Source organism: Xiphophorus hellerii, chromosome 9 (assembly GCF_003331165.1).
Source record: "Xiphophorus hellerii strain 12219 chromosome 9, Xiphophorus_hellerii-4.1, whole genome shotgun sequence".
Lineage (NCBI taxonomy): Eukaryota > Metazoa > Chordata > Actinopteri > Cyprinodontiformes > Poeciliidae > Xiphophorus > Xiphophorus hellerii.
In genome coordinates this window covers 13,562,247-13,582,037 of record NC_045680.1, presented here as the reverse complement: position 1 = coordinate 13,582,037, position 19,791 = coordinate 13,562,247, and the positions used below count along the sequence as shown (strand labels likewise).

General features: G+C 38.3%; 2 protein-coding genes across 15 annotated transcripts in view; one reads left to right on the top strand and one right to left on the bottom strand.

Annotated features, from left to right (window-relative positions):
* Positions 1–1,331: 1,331 nt before the first annotated feature.
* On the top strand, positions 1,332–15,563 carry guk1b (guanylate kinase 1b). 2 transcript variants are annotated; one of them, XM_032571519.1, is made up of 9 exons: positions 1,332–1,426; positions 2,455–2,571; positions 2,739–2,780; positions 5,497–5,607; positions 6,571–6,667; positions 14,834–14,972; positions 15,116–15,200; positions 15,278–15,363; positions 15,447–15,563. In XM_032571519.1, exons 2-9 carry the CDS (start codon positions 2,460–2,462, stop codon positions 15,474–15,476), a joined length of 702 nt encoding a protein of 233 aa, XP_032427410.1. In that variant the 5' UTR covers positions 1,332–1,426; positions 2,455–2,459; the 3' UTR covers positions 15,477–15,563. The 2 variants fall into 2 exon arrangements, with proteins under 2 accessions (XP_032427410.1, XP_032427411.1); XM_032571520.1 differs by lacking the exon at positions 5,497–5,607.
* Positions 15,564–16,178: 615 nt separating this feature from the next.
* obscna (obscurin, cytoskeletal calmodulin and titin-interacting RhoGEF a) overlaps positions 16,179–19,791 on the bottom strand; it is a 53,935-nt gene continuing 50,322 nt past the window's right edge. For 10 of the 13 annotated variants that reach the window (XM_032571504.1, XM_032571509.1, XM_032571506.1 and 7 more), the window contains 10 exons: positions 19,591–19,719; positions 19,403–19,516; positions 18,952–19,119; positions 18,693–18,798; positions 18,199–18,438; positions 17,786–18,009; positions 17,654–17,668; positions 17,336–17,432; positions 16,948–17,097; positions 16,179–16,852 (listed from right to left, as the gene is read on the bottom strand). In XM_032571504.1, the coding sequence (XP_032427395.1) occupies positions 16,672–16,852; positions 16,948–17,097; positions 17,336–17,432; positions 17,654–17,668; positions 17,786–18,009; positions 18,199–18,438; positions 18,693–18,798; positions 18,952–19,119; positions 19,403–19,516; positions 19,591–19,719 (1,424 nt within the window). In that variant the 3' untranslated portion in view covers positions 16,179–16,671. The remainder of the gene's footprint in view (positions 16,853–16,947; positions 17,098–17,335; positions 17,433–17,653; positions 17,669–17,785; positions 18,010–18,198; positions 18,439–18,692; positions 18,799–18,951; positions 19,120–19,402; positions 19,517–19,590; positions 19,720–19,791) is intronic. The other 3 variants (XM_032571508.1, XM_032571507.1, XM_032571510.1) reach the window with 3 other exon arrangements.

Sequence of the window (19,791 nt, the reverse complement as noted above, 5' to 3'; positions counted from 1 at the left end):
AGATAGAGCCTAATGCAGCTCATATGGAGGTGAGGAACATTAAACCTTTGCTATTTTGAGCCTTTGAGACCAACCGTGGCCTAACACCTAAACTTTTGAGCCCAGTGAGTAAACAGCCAAAGATTTTCACAACTTAACATTTGAAAAAATACCATTAAGGAAATGTGGGATGAGAAACATCTGACTTCAAGTCTCCAAACTAGACCCATGTTACCAGCTTAAGCCTCCAAAAAGTTCTCAACTTGATTGCTATGTAAATGTGCAGCTCATTTTCTGTTGAATTTAAGAGGAAATATGTAAATCCAAGCCAAAATGTATTAGTTCATGTCTGCATTCTGCTGATGTACACAAAACCATTGCAAGGACAAAGGAACAAAAGTCAAAGCAGGTTTAGGGTTAGGTCAGGTGAAACAATATCCAAAGCTGCTCATTATCACAGGTCAGGTGGTAGTAACGCCGTAATGCAGGGACATTTTCTTTTCCATAAGTGACAAGAAAACTGGCTAGAGCAGATAGAAACCTGTAGGAAATGATGAGGGACTGAAGTGCAGGTTAAAATTTCAGTGGATACTGACTCTGAACATGCAACTAAAGCTACAATAGAATGGTTTCAATAGAAACACATTCATGTCTAAGAATGGCCCAGTCAAAGTACAGACCTAAATCCAATTTATAATCCGTGGCAATTCTTGGAAAAAATGGTGTTTCCAAACACCATCCATCAAGTCTGACTGAGTCTGAACTACCTTGCAAAGAAAAACAGGCAGGTTGAGTCTTTAGAAGTGAAAAGTTAGTAGAGCTGCAACTGCAGGGTGATTATAATAAATGTTGACTCTGGGAGGCTGAATATAAATATATATGGCAAAACTAGCAATTTTTCATTTGAATAAAGTTTCAAAAACAATTTATCATTTTCCTTACACGTTAGAATTATGCACGACTTTGTGTTGGTCCATCATGTAAAATCCCAAGAAAACATATTAAGTTTTGTGGTTCTAATGTGACAAATAAGAAGTTAAACTGTCTAACCAGTTTAGCAAGACACTCTGCCAATAACACCTGTGCTTCCCTTTACCGTCAGCCATCATCTGCATTAGCAAAATCCCAAAGCAATGTCTGCAAAATAACCCTTTGGTTTGAGTTTGAAGCCACAATCCAGAAAACATTTTGATGCTTCACTAACAAAAGCATAACTGAATGAATAATCATTTGTTCCTGAAGATTAGCCTATCTTATGCAAAGAGGGCTCACATGTGATTGGTCATTGAGCTAAATGGAGATGGTGGTAATTCAGACTGACAGCTGCTCCAGTGTGACACAAACACACACACTGGGATTGCACTCAGTCCATTAAGACGCCAGGCTTAAGAATCGCCTGTTGCTGAGCGTCTCTGCAGAACAGACGATTCAGGCGCAGCGAGAAAAGGTAAGATGGACGTTTTACCAAACTCCTTAAATCTAAAGTCAAACTAAAATATGGGAGTAAAGGGACAGAAGAATATATAGTAGTGCAGCACCATACAGATACAGAATCACAGCTGTATCTGTGATTGATAACCAGTACTGGTTATTGTTGAGTATTTATTGACTGATAAATTACAATTGTTTTTGGGATTAATTTAAATAAATGTATTTGATGTGTCACTGAAAATAACATGAGTAAATCTTCATTTTACAGTATGTTGAAAGCAACAGCTTCCTGTTGAAGTTCTTCACCAGCTTGTTAATTGTCTTTAATTTATGCTGTGTTGTTCTGTAAGACTATAGAGATAGATCTGCTAAAATAACTGATAAACCGCAGTAGATATCACTATATTACCCTCAGAAATAAACATTTAGCAACTAAATAACAGTAACAACTAAAGGTTATTGAGGCCTCTTAGAGATAATAGAATATTATTATGTTCTTAGGCAGAGACTCCTGTGTCATTACATTAGTATGTTAATTGTTTTGGTGTCCCTGGTACATCGTCCTCTCTTTGTGGCAGCAGGTAAATAGGCCACCTGTCCCAGATCTAATTAATCCTGCTGACTGACCCATCATGACTTCATTAACAGCCACTCCTGATGTTACTACCCTCAGAGGCTCTGGCTGTCTTACAGGCCAGCTATTAGGACATAGAGTAATTGTTTAATTAAAGAGAAATTTCTTCATGCACAGCAGTTGCTAGCAGGGATTGAAATCCGCATATTATCAGTGCAGCAGCTTGTTTTTAACCCTCTGTGTGAAATGCTCCACCTGACAGCGCAGTGGATCAAAGGATTAACCTTAGTGCACTTTAGGACGGCTAACAGGATAGCTGCTGAGCTTCAACGCCGAGGAGAAATGGCTTACACAACTCAAAATCGTGGCTTTCTATAAGTGCTTTTTTTTTAATCAGAAATTTACACTACAGCCCACACACTCTTTTTGTTGTGGTACCGACAATCCTGAGCATTCGGTGTTTGTTTCAGGAACAATGTCAGGACCAAGGCCCGTGGTGCTGAGTGGTCCCTCTGGGGCAGGGAAGAGCACCCTGCTGAAAAGGCTGATGAAGGATCACGAGGGAGTGTTTGGATTCAGCGTGTCACGTATGTCTGTGTGCCAGTTAGTGATTAGATTCCATAACATGAGAGTAACCGAAGGAGGAAACAATGCCGACTGTCTAATTCAACAGATTCTGTTATTAAACTGAGGATTTTGCAGCATCTGGTTGATGATCTGTAAGTGCTTTTTAATGATGCCATGCTTTTCTCAGACACAACAAGGAATCCTCGACCAGGGGAAGAAGATGGCAAAGGTACGGAGGCTCTGGCTGCAGGATGGCTTTTATAGGTGACACTTTTTGTAGCGTCTGCACAAGCCATGGGCCGGTATGGGATTCCCATCATCTAATAACCCTCAGTAATAAAAATAAAAAAAAGAACAGGGTTTCATTAACTGTATTTAGACCAAAGTTGAAAACATAAATGTGTGACATGATAAAATTCCCTTTCATTTAAAGAAATAAAAAGCAACTTCAATTACCCTTGAGATGAAAAAAACTTTTTTTAAAAATCACGGTAGAAATCAGATATTTTTATGTGCTGTATAAAAAGGAACAACCTTGATTCCTCTCACTGTCTGAGATTAAACCAGACTAAACCGTTCCTGTTTCAGGTCAGTGAGGATTACCAAAGTGATTTGGTAAAAATAATGAGATTTTCTTGCAGTTTTGCTGAACTTTCATTAGATTCAGAAGTCATTTAGTAGAATTGGCTTTCAAACTATATGGCTTGCTTCAAACATTTTGGGTCTCTTTCCACAAGCTTCTCACCATAGTTTGCTGGGATTTTGTCCCATTCCCTCTGACAGAGCTGGTGTAACTGAGTCAGGTTTGCTTTGCTCACACACAACTTTTCAGCTCTTCCCACAAATTTATCAGAGCCTTGTGCTGACCACTCCAAAACAAAGACTTTGTTGTCCTTTAACCAATTTGTAACTCTTCATTATTACAGGAAGTCTATTTTATACCCGAGATATTGAGTGGACCAATCTGTCCTACATCAGAATATCCCATAACATTGGATACTTCACATTTGGGATGATGTTCTCACACTTTCAACCATTATTTTACAAGAATCACTTGAGATAAAATTTCTTTTTTCCAAGGGTGACCTGTCCAAAATGTAACAGTAGATTCATCGGATCACAGGGCTTCTCTCCAAATATTTAGATCATTGAGTGAATTAGATGACAGTAATCTGTCATTATGTTATCTTCAGAATAATTCCTTCTTTTTTGAGTGATCTTTCAAAGTTGGATTCTTTTTAGTATGGAAAATCAAACTCTTACCAGCTTGTTACGTCTGCAGATGGATCTCTAGGAGAAGGAGGAAGCTGTGTGCAAATATTTTAGCATTTCTCATCTTGTAAAGGCCAATTTTTCTCTACAAATTCTTATGTTGTGAGGATCCGCTACTCGTTATGGGGTCAAAAGTCTGGGCCCCATAAGAAGAAGTGCAGTTTTTGGGTTAGGAGTTAGATTTAGCACTAAGGTGTGAATTGAGTTTAGGTTAGGTCTAGGGTTAAGCATATACTTATTAGACTTAGGGTAAGGCTCTGTAGGGAACCTATAGAAATGAATGGAAAACAAGATAGAGAGTCATGCTATCTTCGGAGTGAATAAAATTATGTTTTGGGATAAATGAAAAGGTCAAAAACAAGATGTGGCAAAAAATAGATTACATAAATAACCACATAACTGATTATTTACAACTAGTTAAAAAACTTTAACCATGAGATAGAAGTAAAATCATTGCAGTCAACCAAAATTCCTCCCTAAAAGCAAAATGAGAGAGCACCAAAACCAAACAGAAAAAACGGATTTTAGCAACTTAAAATAAGTTATTTCCTAAAAACGTAACTAAACAGTTACCCTCCTTCTCAAATGAGTAAATACACACTCCTTTCTGATCCCTGCAATGGAGTAACCTGGTAGATTACACAGGAGATGTCCGGTGAGATCAAACCCATAAGGTTCTCACATCTAAAAAATCCAGACCTGTGTCTGAACCGCACTCTCACAGTTTAGATACTCTGCTTACATGCTGATTAGGTTTAGTGGGAAGGTGCACTCACCTGCACAGCTAAGACACACAAAGGGTGTTACATGTAATACATGCTGTATTACATGTAACACAGCTGTTGCTGTATTACATGTATTACATGTAACACAGCTGTTGCTGTATTACATGTATTACATGTAATTACATGCTGTGTTACATGTAACACCCAGAGTGCTACATGTAATACAGCAACCAGCCTCTTTAGAAGGTCTGTTGCTATTGAGGCACATATTAATACGCTCTTTTTGCACCAAAACCAATCTTATTTGGGACACAGAAATCAACTTCTTCCTGAACCGTATGATAGTGAACAGTACCAGGATGTTTCTACTCGTTTCATCGAGGCACCGTTGGGCATGTGGAAACCGAACCCAGGAATAAACCAGTTTATTTACTTGAAAAGAAACAAAACCTTAGAATCTTTTGTAGAATGTAATAAAAAAGCAGAATTTGTCTTTCTTGTCAGCAACGGGAAAGTTGCTGTTATTCAGCCAGCTGACCAGCAGTATGCAACAACATATGTGGAGGAAGGATCAGATGCTCTATCTTTCATGAAGCAGGACAAAACTCTTAATGAAAAGACTGTAAGCCATGGGTTCTAAAACTGAAGTGTACCTTGATACCTACATCCGGCCCATGCCTAGTCGGCACATGTTTGATGTTTTAGCATTTTAACGCTGTGTTAGCATCACTTTGCTAACACACAGTGACAACTCAGGGCAGACATGGAGTTGAATTTGAACCTAGACGGCTGTCATAAGAGTGGATTTCCCTTCCCTCCCCTTGCTACAACAGCACTACGACACTTCTTACTCCCAAGTGAACTGCAAAATAGTTTTTGTCACCTTGTGTAATCCCCTTCATTTAAAGGGATAAACCTCTTTCTGTGCCTTTTTTGTTCTCTCCATAGGGCTGAACAAGCTCCCCATGCTTCTGGGGGCTACTTTACTGCCTGTAGCAGACGTCTTTTCCTCTGAAACCTCATTTTCGTGTCCAAACGAATCAGAACACAAAGATAAAGGTGATCTTGATCACTGTGATTCCTCATCACAGCTTGTTAAGATAGAGGGATGGGGGTTACTTTCATCACCCTGGCATGCTGTCATTGGATTTATAAGGGAATCAGTCATGATTATACAAACTGTAATAAAGAACGGGAATCAAGATAAGACAGTTTACACTTTGGAGTAAAAAGCTTTTGAAAATAGCCCCCTGTGATGCCTCTTTAGTGATTCCCATTTCCAACATCCCATAAAACTGTTCCACCCTCCACTGTAGCGAAGTGAGCGCTAACCATTCACATCCGACCACTAGCGTCACTAAATCAAGGTTTTCAAATTAAAAAAATATCTTACTCTTTATTTTCCTTTTCTGATTTTAAATGTATGACTATTCTTGAATTCCTTAAGCTGTAATTTAGCCAACTTTGGGTCAAAAATGATCTTTTTTTTTTAAATCATCCCCCAATTTTAATGATATTTACTGTTTCCAGCTCACTTGTCATTTCTCTTTGGATCGTATTCAGTTCCAAATGCATTAGTTGTCATGTTATGTGGAGATTAGTGGTAGAGGTAGAAATGTGTTTGCTTGCTTCTGAAACTTTGTGGTTTTAGTTACCGAGAGGTTTTGACACTTGAAGGATTTTTAGATCATTGGATCTGGTATGGACATAACGCTGTTCTATAACTTTTAACATTTTTATTGATGGGAATAAAAAAAGAACATCATTATTGCTTTTTTATATTGATATTTGGCTCATACTGAACAATGTTTAGATACAGATTTACAGCAACAAAATAGTAACAAATAAAACATTTGTAAACTTAGCTTCAATTGATTAAATTTAATTTGCACCTGATTTTTATTAATTGCCTGTAATCCATGTTGCTTTCTACTATGATTGTTGTGCGTTATATCTATTATTTTCTAAAAGCAGAATGTTTTCTGTCAGATCTAGCATTATAACTGATGATGCATCTTGCAGACTACCACTTCACAACGAGAGAGGCCATGCAGGAAGGCATCGACAACGGAGAGTTTATTGAGAATGCTGAGTTTTCTGGCAACATGTATGGAACAAGGTAACATATGTCATTATGTTTACAAAGCATTTTTGGCACATTATGAAATGTCAATATCAAATGTTTTTCATGGAGAAATGCATATGATTGATGCATGTGTATTTTTATATATATTTTTGGAACATTTATATTCAGCCTGGTTTACTTGGATACCCCTAAAGTGAAGCCAGTGCAACTAATTTACAATGGTGGTGGCAGCATCATGCTGTGGGGAGCAATAGTAGACATAGATGGAATTAAATCCAGGGCAGTCCTGGAGGAAAAGAAGTGTTACAATAACATTAAGGATATTAATGTTATTGTAGCATCTCAAGGACATCTGTAAAATGATTTGAAGTAAATAATCACAATTTTCTTCTGTAAAAATCAAGTAAATGTGTGACAATAATCCTGGTTAATACAAAGATTTGCTGTCTGCTGGCCCTGTTTGACCAACACAGGTTTGATGGTTAATCAGCTAAATCTCAAAGGGTGGGATTTGAGCCTCACTCATCCAGCTCCAGGTGTTCCTTAATAACACAAGGTGGGCATTAATCCAAAACAAGTTTAGGTGGGATTCATTATCAAAAAAGGACTATTCCAATGCTTAGACCCTCTAATAAGTGAGTAAAAATAGAGCGAGAGTTAAAATCTAAGCACCTTTAATAATGAAATTCAAGCACAGGAAACTTGTATTACAAATTTAAGGATACTTACCAAAGAAAAAAACTCATAGATACAAGAAGTAGGCGTTATAAAAAGAAAAATTAAGGAAGATTTATTAATAGCAGACAGGTTCACATTTCCTAAGTGGCAGATGGAATTTGAACCTATAAGTTAAAAAGAGCACCACAGCAGCTTAGCATCTTATGAGTCACCTTTAATCTCTCCTTATTCTGCACTGTAAAAAAAAACGGCCTCATTTTACGGTAAAAAACTGGCAGCTGAGTTGCCAGAAGTTTACCGTCTTTATACGGTAAAAGTCTGGCAACCAAAACTGCCATTTTTTTACCGTATTTCTAAAATACGGTAAAATTCTGGCAACCAAAGCTGCCAGTTTTTTACCGTATTTCTAAAATACGGTAAAATTCTGGCAACCACAGCTGCCAGTTTTTTACCGTATTTGCTAAATGCAGGATTTCACCGTATTTTTGAAATACGGTAAAATTCTGGCAACCACAGCTGCCAGTTTTTCACCGTATGTTGTAAATGCAGGATTTTACCGTATTTTTAATATACGGTAAAATTCTGGCAACCACAGCTGCCAGTTTTTTACCGTATGTTGTAAATGCAGGATTCTACCGTATTTTTAAAATACGGTAAAATACCGTACTTCCTAAAATATTTTAAAAAAAATAAAATGTGGTTTTGCCGTAGTAAATACGGTCATGCTGACTGAGGCATAATATCTACATGAGTGAAAAACACATCCAGACTGTATGATATATTGACATTTTATTGTAAACCCTCCCCCCCAAAAAAAACTTATGGTAAATTACTGGTCTCTGTTCCTACCAGAATTTTACCATACAAATTATAGTACAACAACCAAGGAAGTGTAACTTGTCAAGCATTTCTATACAGAAAGTTATAAAGAAAATAATTTCTAATTAAACAAAAATACAGATTACGAGTAATCCACTTAAAGAAACAATTTCTATTTAAAAAGTCAAGTTAAAAAAAGAACTGATTCTATTTTATGTCCAGTTTCCTCACGGTATTACTGAGATCTGGAAAACAAAAACAAAACAAACAGTATGTGTCCACATAAGAGATAACATATTGTAGAAGACAAAATGGTGATAAAAGGATTCTTGTTCTGGGTTGAGAGTCACAAGTCGCTGAGATCAGACGTTGCTCAGGATGGTTGTAGTCTTCCCAGTCACAGGTTGAAATTGAGACTCGCATGTTGTCAATCGGGTGTTTCCTCTCTGCTGGAAAACAAAAAGAAAAAGTTAGAAAGATGCACTACATGAACATCTTATTCGCTTAAATGTTTGTTTCACCTTTGTTGACTTGCATATGGACACAGGTACTTCAACCAGGTGGTGTGATCATTTCTGACTGAAAATTCAGTAGTTAAACCTTTGTTTGTTGTCAACAGGTGTGATCCTCTGGTCTGCAACCAGACAAAATACACAAACTAAAAACAAATATAACTGTTTTAGGCAATTTATGAAATAGATACTCACCATTTATCTGAGTCTCATGAAGGCCAATAGGTTGTCTTCAACCATTTATGTAAGTTACATTTCCTGCAAGCTAGCAGAAACAAAGCTGTAAATGTGAACACTTTTCATACAGGCAAACAAATTGATACAGCTGAGACAATTTATGCTAGGTTAGTGTTTCTCAGTCACTTTTGGTGCATTTCTCGAGTCATTGTTGGCATTTACAAAACAGTAAGCGCATTTCTCAAAACAATTTGTAGAAACAGGAAAAATAGCATTTGTTTGCTTTCAAAATCCTTAGTTCAGCTCTTAAAATCCTGTCTGTTAACATATCAGTGACTCAAAATAATAAGTTATAGTCTCTCTATGTACAGATAAGACAGTCAAATCGATTAGTCATGAGAAGAGACTACAAAAGGATCATTTACGCCAGTGTTTCTCAACCCTGGTCCTCAACGCCCCCCTGCTCTGCATGTTTTAGATGTGCCTCTACTCCAGAACAGCTGATTCAAATGATTGGATGACAATCAAGTACTGCAGAAGCTTGTTAATCATCCAGAGATACAATTCAGGTGTGTGGCAGAAGGGAAATACCTAAACCTGCAGGACAGGGTGACGCTGAAGACCAGGATTGAGAAACACTGATTTACGCTTTTGCTATAATTTATTCATGGACCATGCCATGGTGATTCAGAAAGAAAAAGACAGAAATGCAGAGAACAAAAAAAGTAGAAAAGGAGCCACAGGACAATCTCCTCAAGGAAAACTGTACAGTGCTGTAGAAATTACATTACATTTTAATTTCCATAGTCACTTTGTTCCTTAACTCCACTGAGGAATCTTTTTTCCTCAGTGGGGTTAAGGAATGAACAGTAGGGTGGGAGGACCTCCATCAGCATCATGTTGTGGGTCTCAGCCATGTCCTGATGTTGGACTGATGGAAACTGGCAGATGTCCTCAGCCTCTTCTGACTCTTCTTCTGCTTTCCTCCCAACTATTTCCTCCTCAGCCTCACTCCTCTTCTTCTCTCTGGCTGTTCACTCTGCCCAGATACTTGTTCATCAGTTCTCAGACATGTAACATTGTGTTGTGTTCTGACTATATAGAGCATAATGTTGCCAACTGATGGTTCACAAGATGCACCTCCAATCTGTTTCAGAAAACTGGTTGATCGTTGGTTGAGCTAATGGTTCATACACTGACCTGTTAGAGAAACTCAGGACTCACTTGGGAGCAATTTACCAATTCAGGACAGATTTAGAAAATAATAGAATATAAATTAATTAATATATGATTCACATTATGACAACTTTAAGACTTATGCATGTTAAGACTTACACAATGAACTGATGCTATTTTGGAAGTTGAGAATTCAACACAGACACGTTGTTGTCCTGTTGTCCTCATTTTCTGTATACACCCTTTATCCTCCGGGTCAAAATGACCCGTCTTCAATAAACCCCCAATATAAGCAGCTTAATTGAATTTTAAACACCAAATTCTATCTTGTATATTGTCACTCACCACAAAATGTGTGTGAATACTTGACTTTTCCCTCTCCACTTGAATTTCTATAGCTTAAGAAAAAAAATGTGCAAAATGAGTTTCGAATGCATTTTTATTCATCACAGTGACTAATTTTCTTTTACTTTTCTCCAGTGAACAAGAGGATGTACAATACAAAAATATGAAAAATAACATAACCCATTCAACTAATTGGCACATGTAGGGCAGTATGCAAGTGCACAGCCTTTGCAGATATATTTCTTACACCTGCAGCACACAGTATGTGTTTTACAGTCTGAGGGCAGAACTGACATCTCTTCCTCTTACTTGGCTTAGCTGAGGAAGTGGCTGTGGTAGATGGATCCTCAGGTTGATCAGGAGCTGCTGCACTCTGAATAGCTTTCACAACTGCTGCTGAGGCTTCTGTGTGGGGGACATGCTTCCTTCTTTCAATGAGTGGAGTTACAAGTGCCTTTCCTAGCTGCTCCAGGAACACCCTCTTCTTGTTGTGCTTATGAGACATCCAGGTTGGGTTGATCTCTATCCAAATCACAAAGGCATTGTAGGAGGACACATCAATGATGTTGTGGAAGATGACCAGGGGCCAGCGGGCAGTCATTCTTCTGCAGCTATATGCTCCAATCACCTTATCTAGGTTGTCCACACCTCCTTTGTTTCGGTTTTATTCCAGGATGATGATTGGCTTCCTGTCCTCACGGTCACTAATGTCGCCGTCTTTGTGCAGTGTGCTCAGAAGAACTACATTCTTGTTTTTCTTTGGGAGGTAGGAAACTAGAGTGGTGGTGGGTGTGAAGGCAAACTTTGAGGAGAAGACCTCTCTCTCCTTTGACCCAAGCAGTGCAGGTGGGAGCTCAGGCTTGTTCTTTTGAACTGTACCAACCATGGTGATCTTCCTCTTCAGGAGCTGCTGTCCGAGTTCATAAGAGTTGAAGAAATTGTCACATGTCACATTGTGACCCCTCAGTCCCTCTGTCACATCAAGCACAACTCGCAACCCCTGGTTCTTCTCTGGGCATCCACTGGTTGACTTCCCAGTATAGACTTGCATTTTCCAAGCATAGCTTGATTCAGAAGCCACCCATGACTTGATCCCATATTTTGCTGGCTTGCTGGGCATATACTGCCGGAAAGGACAACAACCTTTGGACAAAAGACATTAGCATCAGTGATTAGTATCAGTGTCACAGAAAACAGTCAAAGAAATCAATAGTGAAAATCACTTTTATTACAAATATGAAAACAGATTACCTCTAAATGGAACCAGTTGCTCATCCACTGTTACATCAGGCTCTGGATTGTAGAGGTAGGGCAACCGCTCCACCCACTTGTCCCATACCTCTCTTATGGCTGCAAGTTTGTCTGTCATACGTCTTGCTGGTCTTGATTCACGGTCATCAAATCGCATCAGTCTTGAGTAGGTGTGAAAGAGTTTGACTGGCATTGTGGCTCGGAAAATTGGCCTTCCACTCTCTGCTCACTTCTGCTACTGATTGATCTGAGACACAACTAAAACTTTGTAACATTTTATGGTTTGTAAATAACTCTGTGACCTTGATTTCAACTCCATTTGCCTCACGGGTCATTTTGACCTGAAGACCATCTTTGTACCTTTTTTTGTACAGCTTACATGGAAATGAGAATAAAAGCAACACTGAACTTTTTCTATTGTCTGGGCCAATCTAGGAAAAGTCTTAAAATCTCAAGTTAAAAAAATTACATTTAGGGGATTTTTTGGGGGGGGGGGGGGTTTAACACAGTGGCGGGTCATTTTGACCCGAGGACAACAGGAGGGTTAACATATTTTGATCAAGACGATAAAAGCAAATTACAATTATAAAAGCATAGAAGTGTACATAACCAGCTACATGATGTACAAAAGCAAAACTTGCAAAACTAATTGTTTTGATGTGCAGAAGTGACACAGTAATTTGAAGATTGAACAGGTAGTTTTAAGAATTTCAATTCTGTTCTGAGAGATGCACCCAAACTGAGAAAAGCTGTAAAATATTAATATTTAAATTCTCTTATCTTCAAATCCTTCAACTGTCATGGACCCAGTGACTTTAGTGCAAGTATTTTGGGTGTGAGAGTCAAGAGGTCAAAGGAAAATATTAAATAATATCTCTGATGCCAAGCTTTATACTTCTAAGTATTACCAAAATATTGAAACAAAAGCTAACATGTTCTTCAGAGATTTAACTTGCATGCATGAACATTTCACACTCAAAGTAATTCAAATTAATTATTGAACCAAACTTGGAAAAAGTTGCTTCTGCCATTAACAATAACTTTAAGCACATGTAGTCTGAAGTAGACCAGAAATATAATCTATGCAGCCGTTCCTACAGAAACATTAATGGAAGTGTTGCATCTGTGAAGATTAAATGTTCCATATAGTAAAAATATCTAGCTGCAGTGCATGTACATAAACAGCATGGCTCAGAAACTACACATTTCTTTGTCAGTTGGTTAAAGTTAGCTAACTTCAGTTGAAACCGTGAAAGGGACTCACCTGTGATGTGTTGCCCTTCTCCTCCTGAACGTGCAAAAATAGCAGAAATTTGATTTCAAAGACAGTAGCAGCATCTTGACAAGGACCAGGCCTACTGGGCTCTCAGCACCCTAGTTAGCAACCTTAGTTAGCACAGTGACTTTACTGTGTTGAGTTCAGGACACCACTACAGGAACAGAGTTAAAAGAATCTTGCTGCTGATGCTGAAGGATCAAGCAGCAATGCAAACTAGATAATTATTTGTTTACATGACAAATAACAGTCTCCATTTACTGTAAACCCTACTATTTATCACAATAACAAAATGAAAAACTCTCTAGACCAGGGGTCCCCAAACTACGGCCTGCGTCATTTGGTCTGGCAATGCCGGATCTGGCCCGCCTCCTCATACCAGAGAGCATTCAGTGTATTTTTTCATATATTGTATTTTCTGGTTTGTGGATTTCTCTTCAACCACCAGGGGGCTCTTGAGCAGATGTTAAACTAACTTTCCCTCAAATATATACTAGTCAGTCCCAGTCACCGTTTCACTCACGGTTTTTTCCATTTCCATTCTGGGTAAAAATCTATCTAAAAGCGACCGCGAATGTGTCGTAGTCAGCAACCCCCCCCCCCCCCCCCCCCCCCCCCCCCCCGTCGACAGTTTCAAAGACAGAACAGCCCCCCCCCCCCCCCCCGCCGACAATAAGTTTCTAAGGTATCTTTCTCCAAAAACTAAGACCGGCCCCCGAGCAGAGAAAGGAACAGCTATGTGGCCCTCGCAGGAAAAAGTTTGGGGACCCCTGCTCTAGACTATTCTCTACTAATAGCACAATATTTAAAACCAAGTGTGGGATTTGTGAAACTTCAATGATGGGTGACTTTACAACTTGTATGATTTTGGATAACACTAGAATTGTTCTTTATTGACGTTTCACAAATCAGATAAAGGTTTTACAAATCCCACACTTGGTTCTAAATATTCTGATATGAGTTGAGAATAATCTAGTCCAGATTTGAAGAGTCTAGGTGTTGTAGTTTTTTAGCTAGAGTAAATTAAAGATGCTGATTGCAGTGAAAAATTAGGTGGAATTGCCCTTTAGCCATTTCCCAAATTGGAAGCAGCAATTGGAAACCAACTTCAGCTTCATTCAAGCAAGAGGGGCTAACATACAGTTCTCTTAATGTTAATGATCAAATGCTCTCATAAATGATGGTGGCGTTGGCTGTAGGAGTTTGCTTTGCAATCGGTGGATCGCCAGATCGATGCCTGGTCTACTGCTGAGATTTCAGTTTGGTGTATTAAAGGCATTATTAAAAAAGAAACCAAAATATCACACCAGCATTCTGTTCTTTGTAAAAAATTATTTTGCAGTCTTGTTTACGCTTTTACATTGTAGATCTAAACATCAGCAAAATTTGTAATTTTGGCTGATTGCTACTGTTAAGTTTAGGGTAATTAACTGCTGGCAATATTACAATTTTTTAAGAACTTTACAATTACTTATATTTTTACACTATATTTCTGTATTTTCTACATTCGTGACTGTCACAATTATTTAGGATATATGTTTCTTCAGTTATGATAATGCCATGTATTTTCTACGGCAGTATAATGCTGTGAATATTCTGGTCAGTAACTGCTGGCATTTTACAATTTTTTACCGTAAATTTACTGACTTTCTTTGCAGTTTCGACTTACGGTAGTTCCATGTAATTTCTACGGTAATGCAATGTTTTTGGATACGACGGTCAAAAACTGTTGGTTTTTTACAGTTTTTTACCGTAAATTTACTGACTTTTTTTACAGTGTGAAGATAACATTCACTCAGTGAGTCTGAGCAGCTTGGATCAATGCAGCGATCCTTTTACCCTGGTCATTGGCTTTGTAAAGAGCAAAACTGCATAAATGCATCCAAAACCTGCTTAAACACAACCAGATCCTCCCTGTTTGGTCTCAGTTGTTCTACATCTCTCTGCTGTCATTTTTGCTTTCAGTAAAGCTGCTGTGGAAGATGTACGAGCTAAGAATCTGATCTGCATCCTCGATGTGGATATCCAGGGGGTGAAGCGGATTAAAGAGACTGATCTGGACCCCATCTACATCTCCATCCAACCTCCATCCATGGAGATCCTGGTAATGCAACTCATATATGCCTGTACGCCAACATTTCTCTACTCTTAATTAAGCTGGTGTAGAGCTGGATCAAAATAAGTACAGTTTTAAGTGGCTTGTGAAGGAGTTTTTAATGATAAAGGTGATGTCATGTTCTGTTTTAGGAAAAACGCCTGAGAGACAGGCAGACAGAGACGGAGGAGAGTTTACAGAAACGTCTGGAGGCTGCACGCATCGATATGGAGCTTAGTAAGTTTCTTCACAATCCTAATAAAACACCTTTTAGTAAAAATACAAAAGGCTAAACAAGATGAAATTATTTTTAGGTAAAGAGCCTGGCGTGTTTGACATAGTTATCATCAATGATGACTTAGAGAAGGCCTACGAGGAGCTGAAAGAAATCCTCAATGAAGTATGTAAACCCTGGAACAGTGGCTTTTATCGGTTTGTGTTTAATGCACAAGTTGCAGTATTTTATTATTTCTCTCCTCACAGGAAATCAAGAAGGTCCAGGAGGCTAAATGAACCAAAATCAATTACCCACTTGCTTTGCTGCTTGTGACTCTGATCAGAATAACTCTCCCAGAGAATGAACACAACTAAAGAAAAGAGCAGAAAATATGTTTTTTTATTTCTCTTTACATTTCTCTGCGCCTGTGCTGTTTCCATGCAGGTAAAGAAATGCAAACGTTTGGGTTGAAATGTTTTCATTGCTGAGCAAGAATTTGTTTTGTAGTTAGCTAAAGAAAAACTGGTAAAATGTATGTATGAATATCTTAAAACTGTATAATTTGAAACTTTCTTCTGGCCTCTATTAAACACCTTTGGCACTTATTTGTTATAGCAAATTTAGGGTTCAGAGTATAATTTCTCAGTGCTTTTTAGACTATTTGAAGCATGAATGTTCACAATTAATTGATGGGAGATATTTTCACTGTAGTAAGCCTTTGAAATATTTATCTTGCAAAAATCCAGCTAGTAAAAAATGAGATGTATGTATGGATAAACGGATGGATGGACAGCTGGATGGAGAAATCATACTTTCATAAACTGCATAGAAACCCAGTACTACGTACTGTATTTATGCATACTTTTGCTCAACACTAATATTAAATAACTGAACATTTTCTTCACAGAGAAGACTTTGTATTTTGTAGATTTCCACTGATGTTCAATATCACGTTTATACAGAAATGTGGATAAATAAAGAGATTGGGGACATTAACAAAGCACTTCTAGTGTCATTTATTATATTTTTTCTATTCACTTCAAGACAGGAGGTCATTCATAAAACACACATTTTTCTATTTATTCATTGCAAACTTATGAGTAATATAGTCTGGAATATATTTCTGAAATTTTCTCTTGTTTTCTTAAAACACACAAAAAAAGATATTACATGTAAGACCAAACGTGGGTCTGTTTGACATTTTAACAGATAACGGCAGCAAATCACTTTGAGAGCAATTAAAATCTTTCAATTCATGCATCAATGTGCAGTCCTAGCTAATCCCTGATATGATTCCATCAAAACCAAATCAAAAAGATTTCACAAACTGAGACTCATTAAGACGCGTTCAAAGTCAGGATATTTCATTTTATGAAACTAACTTTGGTTTTGTTTAACAGAAGAAAAGTCACACCAGAAAAAATACAATTGCAGTAATGTCTTTTTTGTTTACAACGTTGAAGAGGTTTTGTGTTTTTTTTTTTTTTTACCTCACTGGAAGAACGGCCCCTGATGTTTTGTGCACACCTGATCTCGTTTCTCCTCTTTCTGCTTGAGGTAAGTTCTGAGCTTGTCAGTGGAGAAGCACACTTTGGAGGGTCGGACTTTGTGCGGAGCCCGATGGGCGCGCAGCCACGGGTTCTGGAGACACTCGGCCGATGTTGGTCTCCCCCTGAAAACATTTTTTAACCTATCAAAACTGTGTGTTCTCATCAATATTTCATATTAAAAAATCCAATCTAATCACTAACACTGAGAGACACTCACCAGGATTTATTATTCAGGCTGTTCTTCATGAAATTTAAAGCTCCTTCTGACAGACCAGGGTAACAGCGGCCAAATTGTATCTTTCCTTTCTTAATGTTTTTCTCTTGCTCCCAGCTGTGTTCGGCATAAAAGGGACTGTCGGCGCTCAACCTTGTGGTGAAAATTTACAAGCAGATAGAATAATTAGATATGTTGGAGCAACAAATGATGCGCTCTGTCTGTGAATGTTTTTAATTTTCTTACATGTTTCCTTAATCCTGAAGAGATCTTAAAAAAAAATCCCCAACAGCTATATAACTATATATCATTTTAGTTGATCTTATATTTGACTAAAAGAAAAGAAAATCTTATTTTGTGGCATTTTTACATTTGTTTGTTCAGTGCTTACATGATAAAGGACAGGACTCCAATGGCCCAGATGTCAGTTTCCGGCCCCACACCCTGACCCTCCAGGATTTCTGGAGCTTTAGGAAGGACAATATAGACTGATAAAAGCAGAGAGAAGCAGAGTATTGTCCATTAAAATATAGTTGAATTTATTCTCCTCTTAATATGGAAAATGGTTAAAATTGTAATAGGGTAAAAAAAATAAATGATAAATGGACTTGGGTTTGTTAGATTATGGTATCTAAGATCATCTGAGATGAAGTTAAGCTCTGTTATTTCCATCCATCCAACCATTCAGCCTTTCTTCAGTAAAGTGCACCTTTTCTGCAGCAGTCTGTTGGAAGGCCATGACAGTCAAACATTGAATATGTTAGATCTTAAATCTTGCAAACAATATTTTTGCTTGTAAATACAGATGTAAAAAAAGAAAAAAAAAAACCCACACTGCTACCTTTGCTGTCAGAGAAGCCGTGAATGTGCTCGATGTTGAGAGGCTGTCCGGGTACGAAGGACTGAGCTGAGCCGAAGTCGATAATCTTCAGGTGGTTGCCATCATCCACTAACATGTTGTCAGACTTCAGATCCAGGTGGATTACCCGACGGCTGTGGAGGTAGTCCGCTGCACTGACAATCTGATGGAGCAGCTCAGCCACATTACTCTCTGCATACAGGTCTCTAAGGACGTAGAAACATATAATCTCTGAGTTCAAATTAAATTGAACTAATGCAAAGTTTCTAGGTAGGTTTGTGTTCTCACTGAAATCATTATGAGAGTTCTTTGAACTACAATTTAAAGAAAAGACAGAAAAGAGTCTCATTCTAGTCTATGTATCTAAATGAAATGCTTAAAGTATTTGAGCTTACCTTGCAGCCAGACTGTGCAGCAGCTCCTTTCCGGGACACAGCTCCTCCACCAGCAGCACATACAGAGGGGTGATGAAAGCAGCATACAGCTGAACCAGGTGGGGGTGGTGCAGCCTCCTGAGAAGCTGGTACTCCCGCAGCACCAGCTGTCTTTGCTCAGCTTGGTAGGGAGTGATCTTAGCGGCGAATACCTGACTGGTTTCCACATCCCTGCACAGGTTTATGACACTGAAACGACCCCTGAGAGAAAGCAGGAAGTTTAAAAGAAATATGTGTTTAATTGGGAGGAACAACAGATAAAGGTCTATTTTAAATGAGCTGCGGACGCACAAAAACTGTAGCTCCCCCTTCTTTCATTAATAATCCATTTTTGAAGCTAATGGATAACTTTGATCTCAACAATACACCTGTAAAGTTGTCATGTTCAGATATGACACTGCTGAGCAAACAGTCCTATTGTTGCTAAACAATTTTTTGTCATCAGTGACATCTACCTGTTGATCTCAGACAGGAAGCTGTAGTTCCTGTTTACGGTTTGATGTTCTGATCCAGGTACTTTTGGCCCGATTGAGTCAGTCTGAATGAGAGGAATGCGGATATCTGCAAAATAATAAAAATACAAGAAGGATTATTAACTTCTACATGGATGTACCCACAGATTTCAAAACACTGTACTGTGATCTATGAGAAGAAAACTTTAGGAAATGATTAGAATAGCTTGCAGCAGCTAACACACTGTGCAGCTTTTAATACCTTCAGGATGAGTGGACATGACAATGGGAGCTGAAGCTTCACTGAAAGGTCCTGCTCCTGTCCTGGTGACGCAGCCCACCCTGAACACATACGACGCCCCTTTCGGTAAGTCCTTCACTATGTAGCAGCTTTCTGCCACCTCATCTGACAGGACTGTCCATTCGCCACCTGAGGAAACACACAGGAGTCTAATCCAGAAAAATAAAACTAAAAAAAAAAAAAACAGCTTTCAAGGACTCTGAAAAAGCTTTTATTAATGTTTGCTATAAAACAACAGAATGAAAACAAAGTGATCACTGCAAACACTGGGAAGCACAACTACTTGACGACATGTAGATGAGTTTGGTTTTTCAAAGTATGGAAAGAATAAAAAAGCAAATGTATAGAGATTTTGAGATGTTTTGCTTTATGGAAGGTGAAATGTAAATTTTCATCTGAAACTGAAACTCACCATCTGAACAGTACTGCACACAGTAAGTGACCGGGTCATCGGACTGGACAGGCCTCCACACCAGCAGGACTCCACCTCCGTCTAGTTGAAGCACCTCTGCTTTGCTGGGACGAACTGACATGATTATGAAGAAAATAAATTAAACAGATGTTTCATAAATGATGAAATATAGAGTATTTTCTTGTTACCTTTTATTTTTTTGAATGGTGGTATTTTAAAAGATGAGAGGAGCTTTGAGCTTCTCTTTTTGGGGGTCTCAAGACCACTGCTCTGTTCCCTCTCACCTGGGATGGCAGCGGATCCTTTTACTATTGGCCCTTAAAAATTCCCAAAAATTATTAATCTGGTATAAACAACAAGCTACATCCCTAACTTGGGATTATGTACAA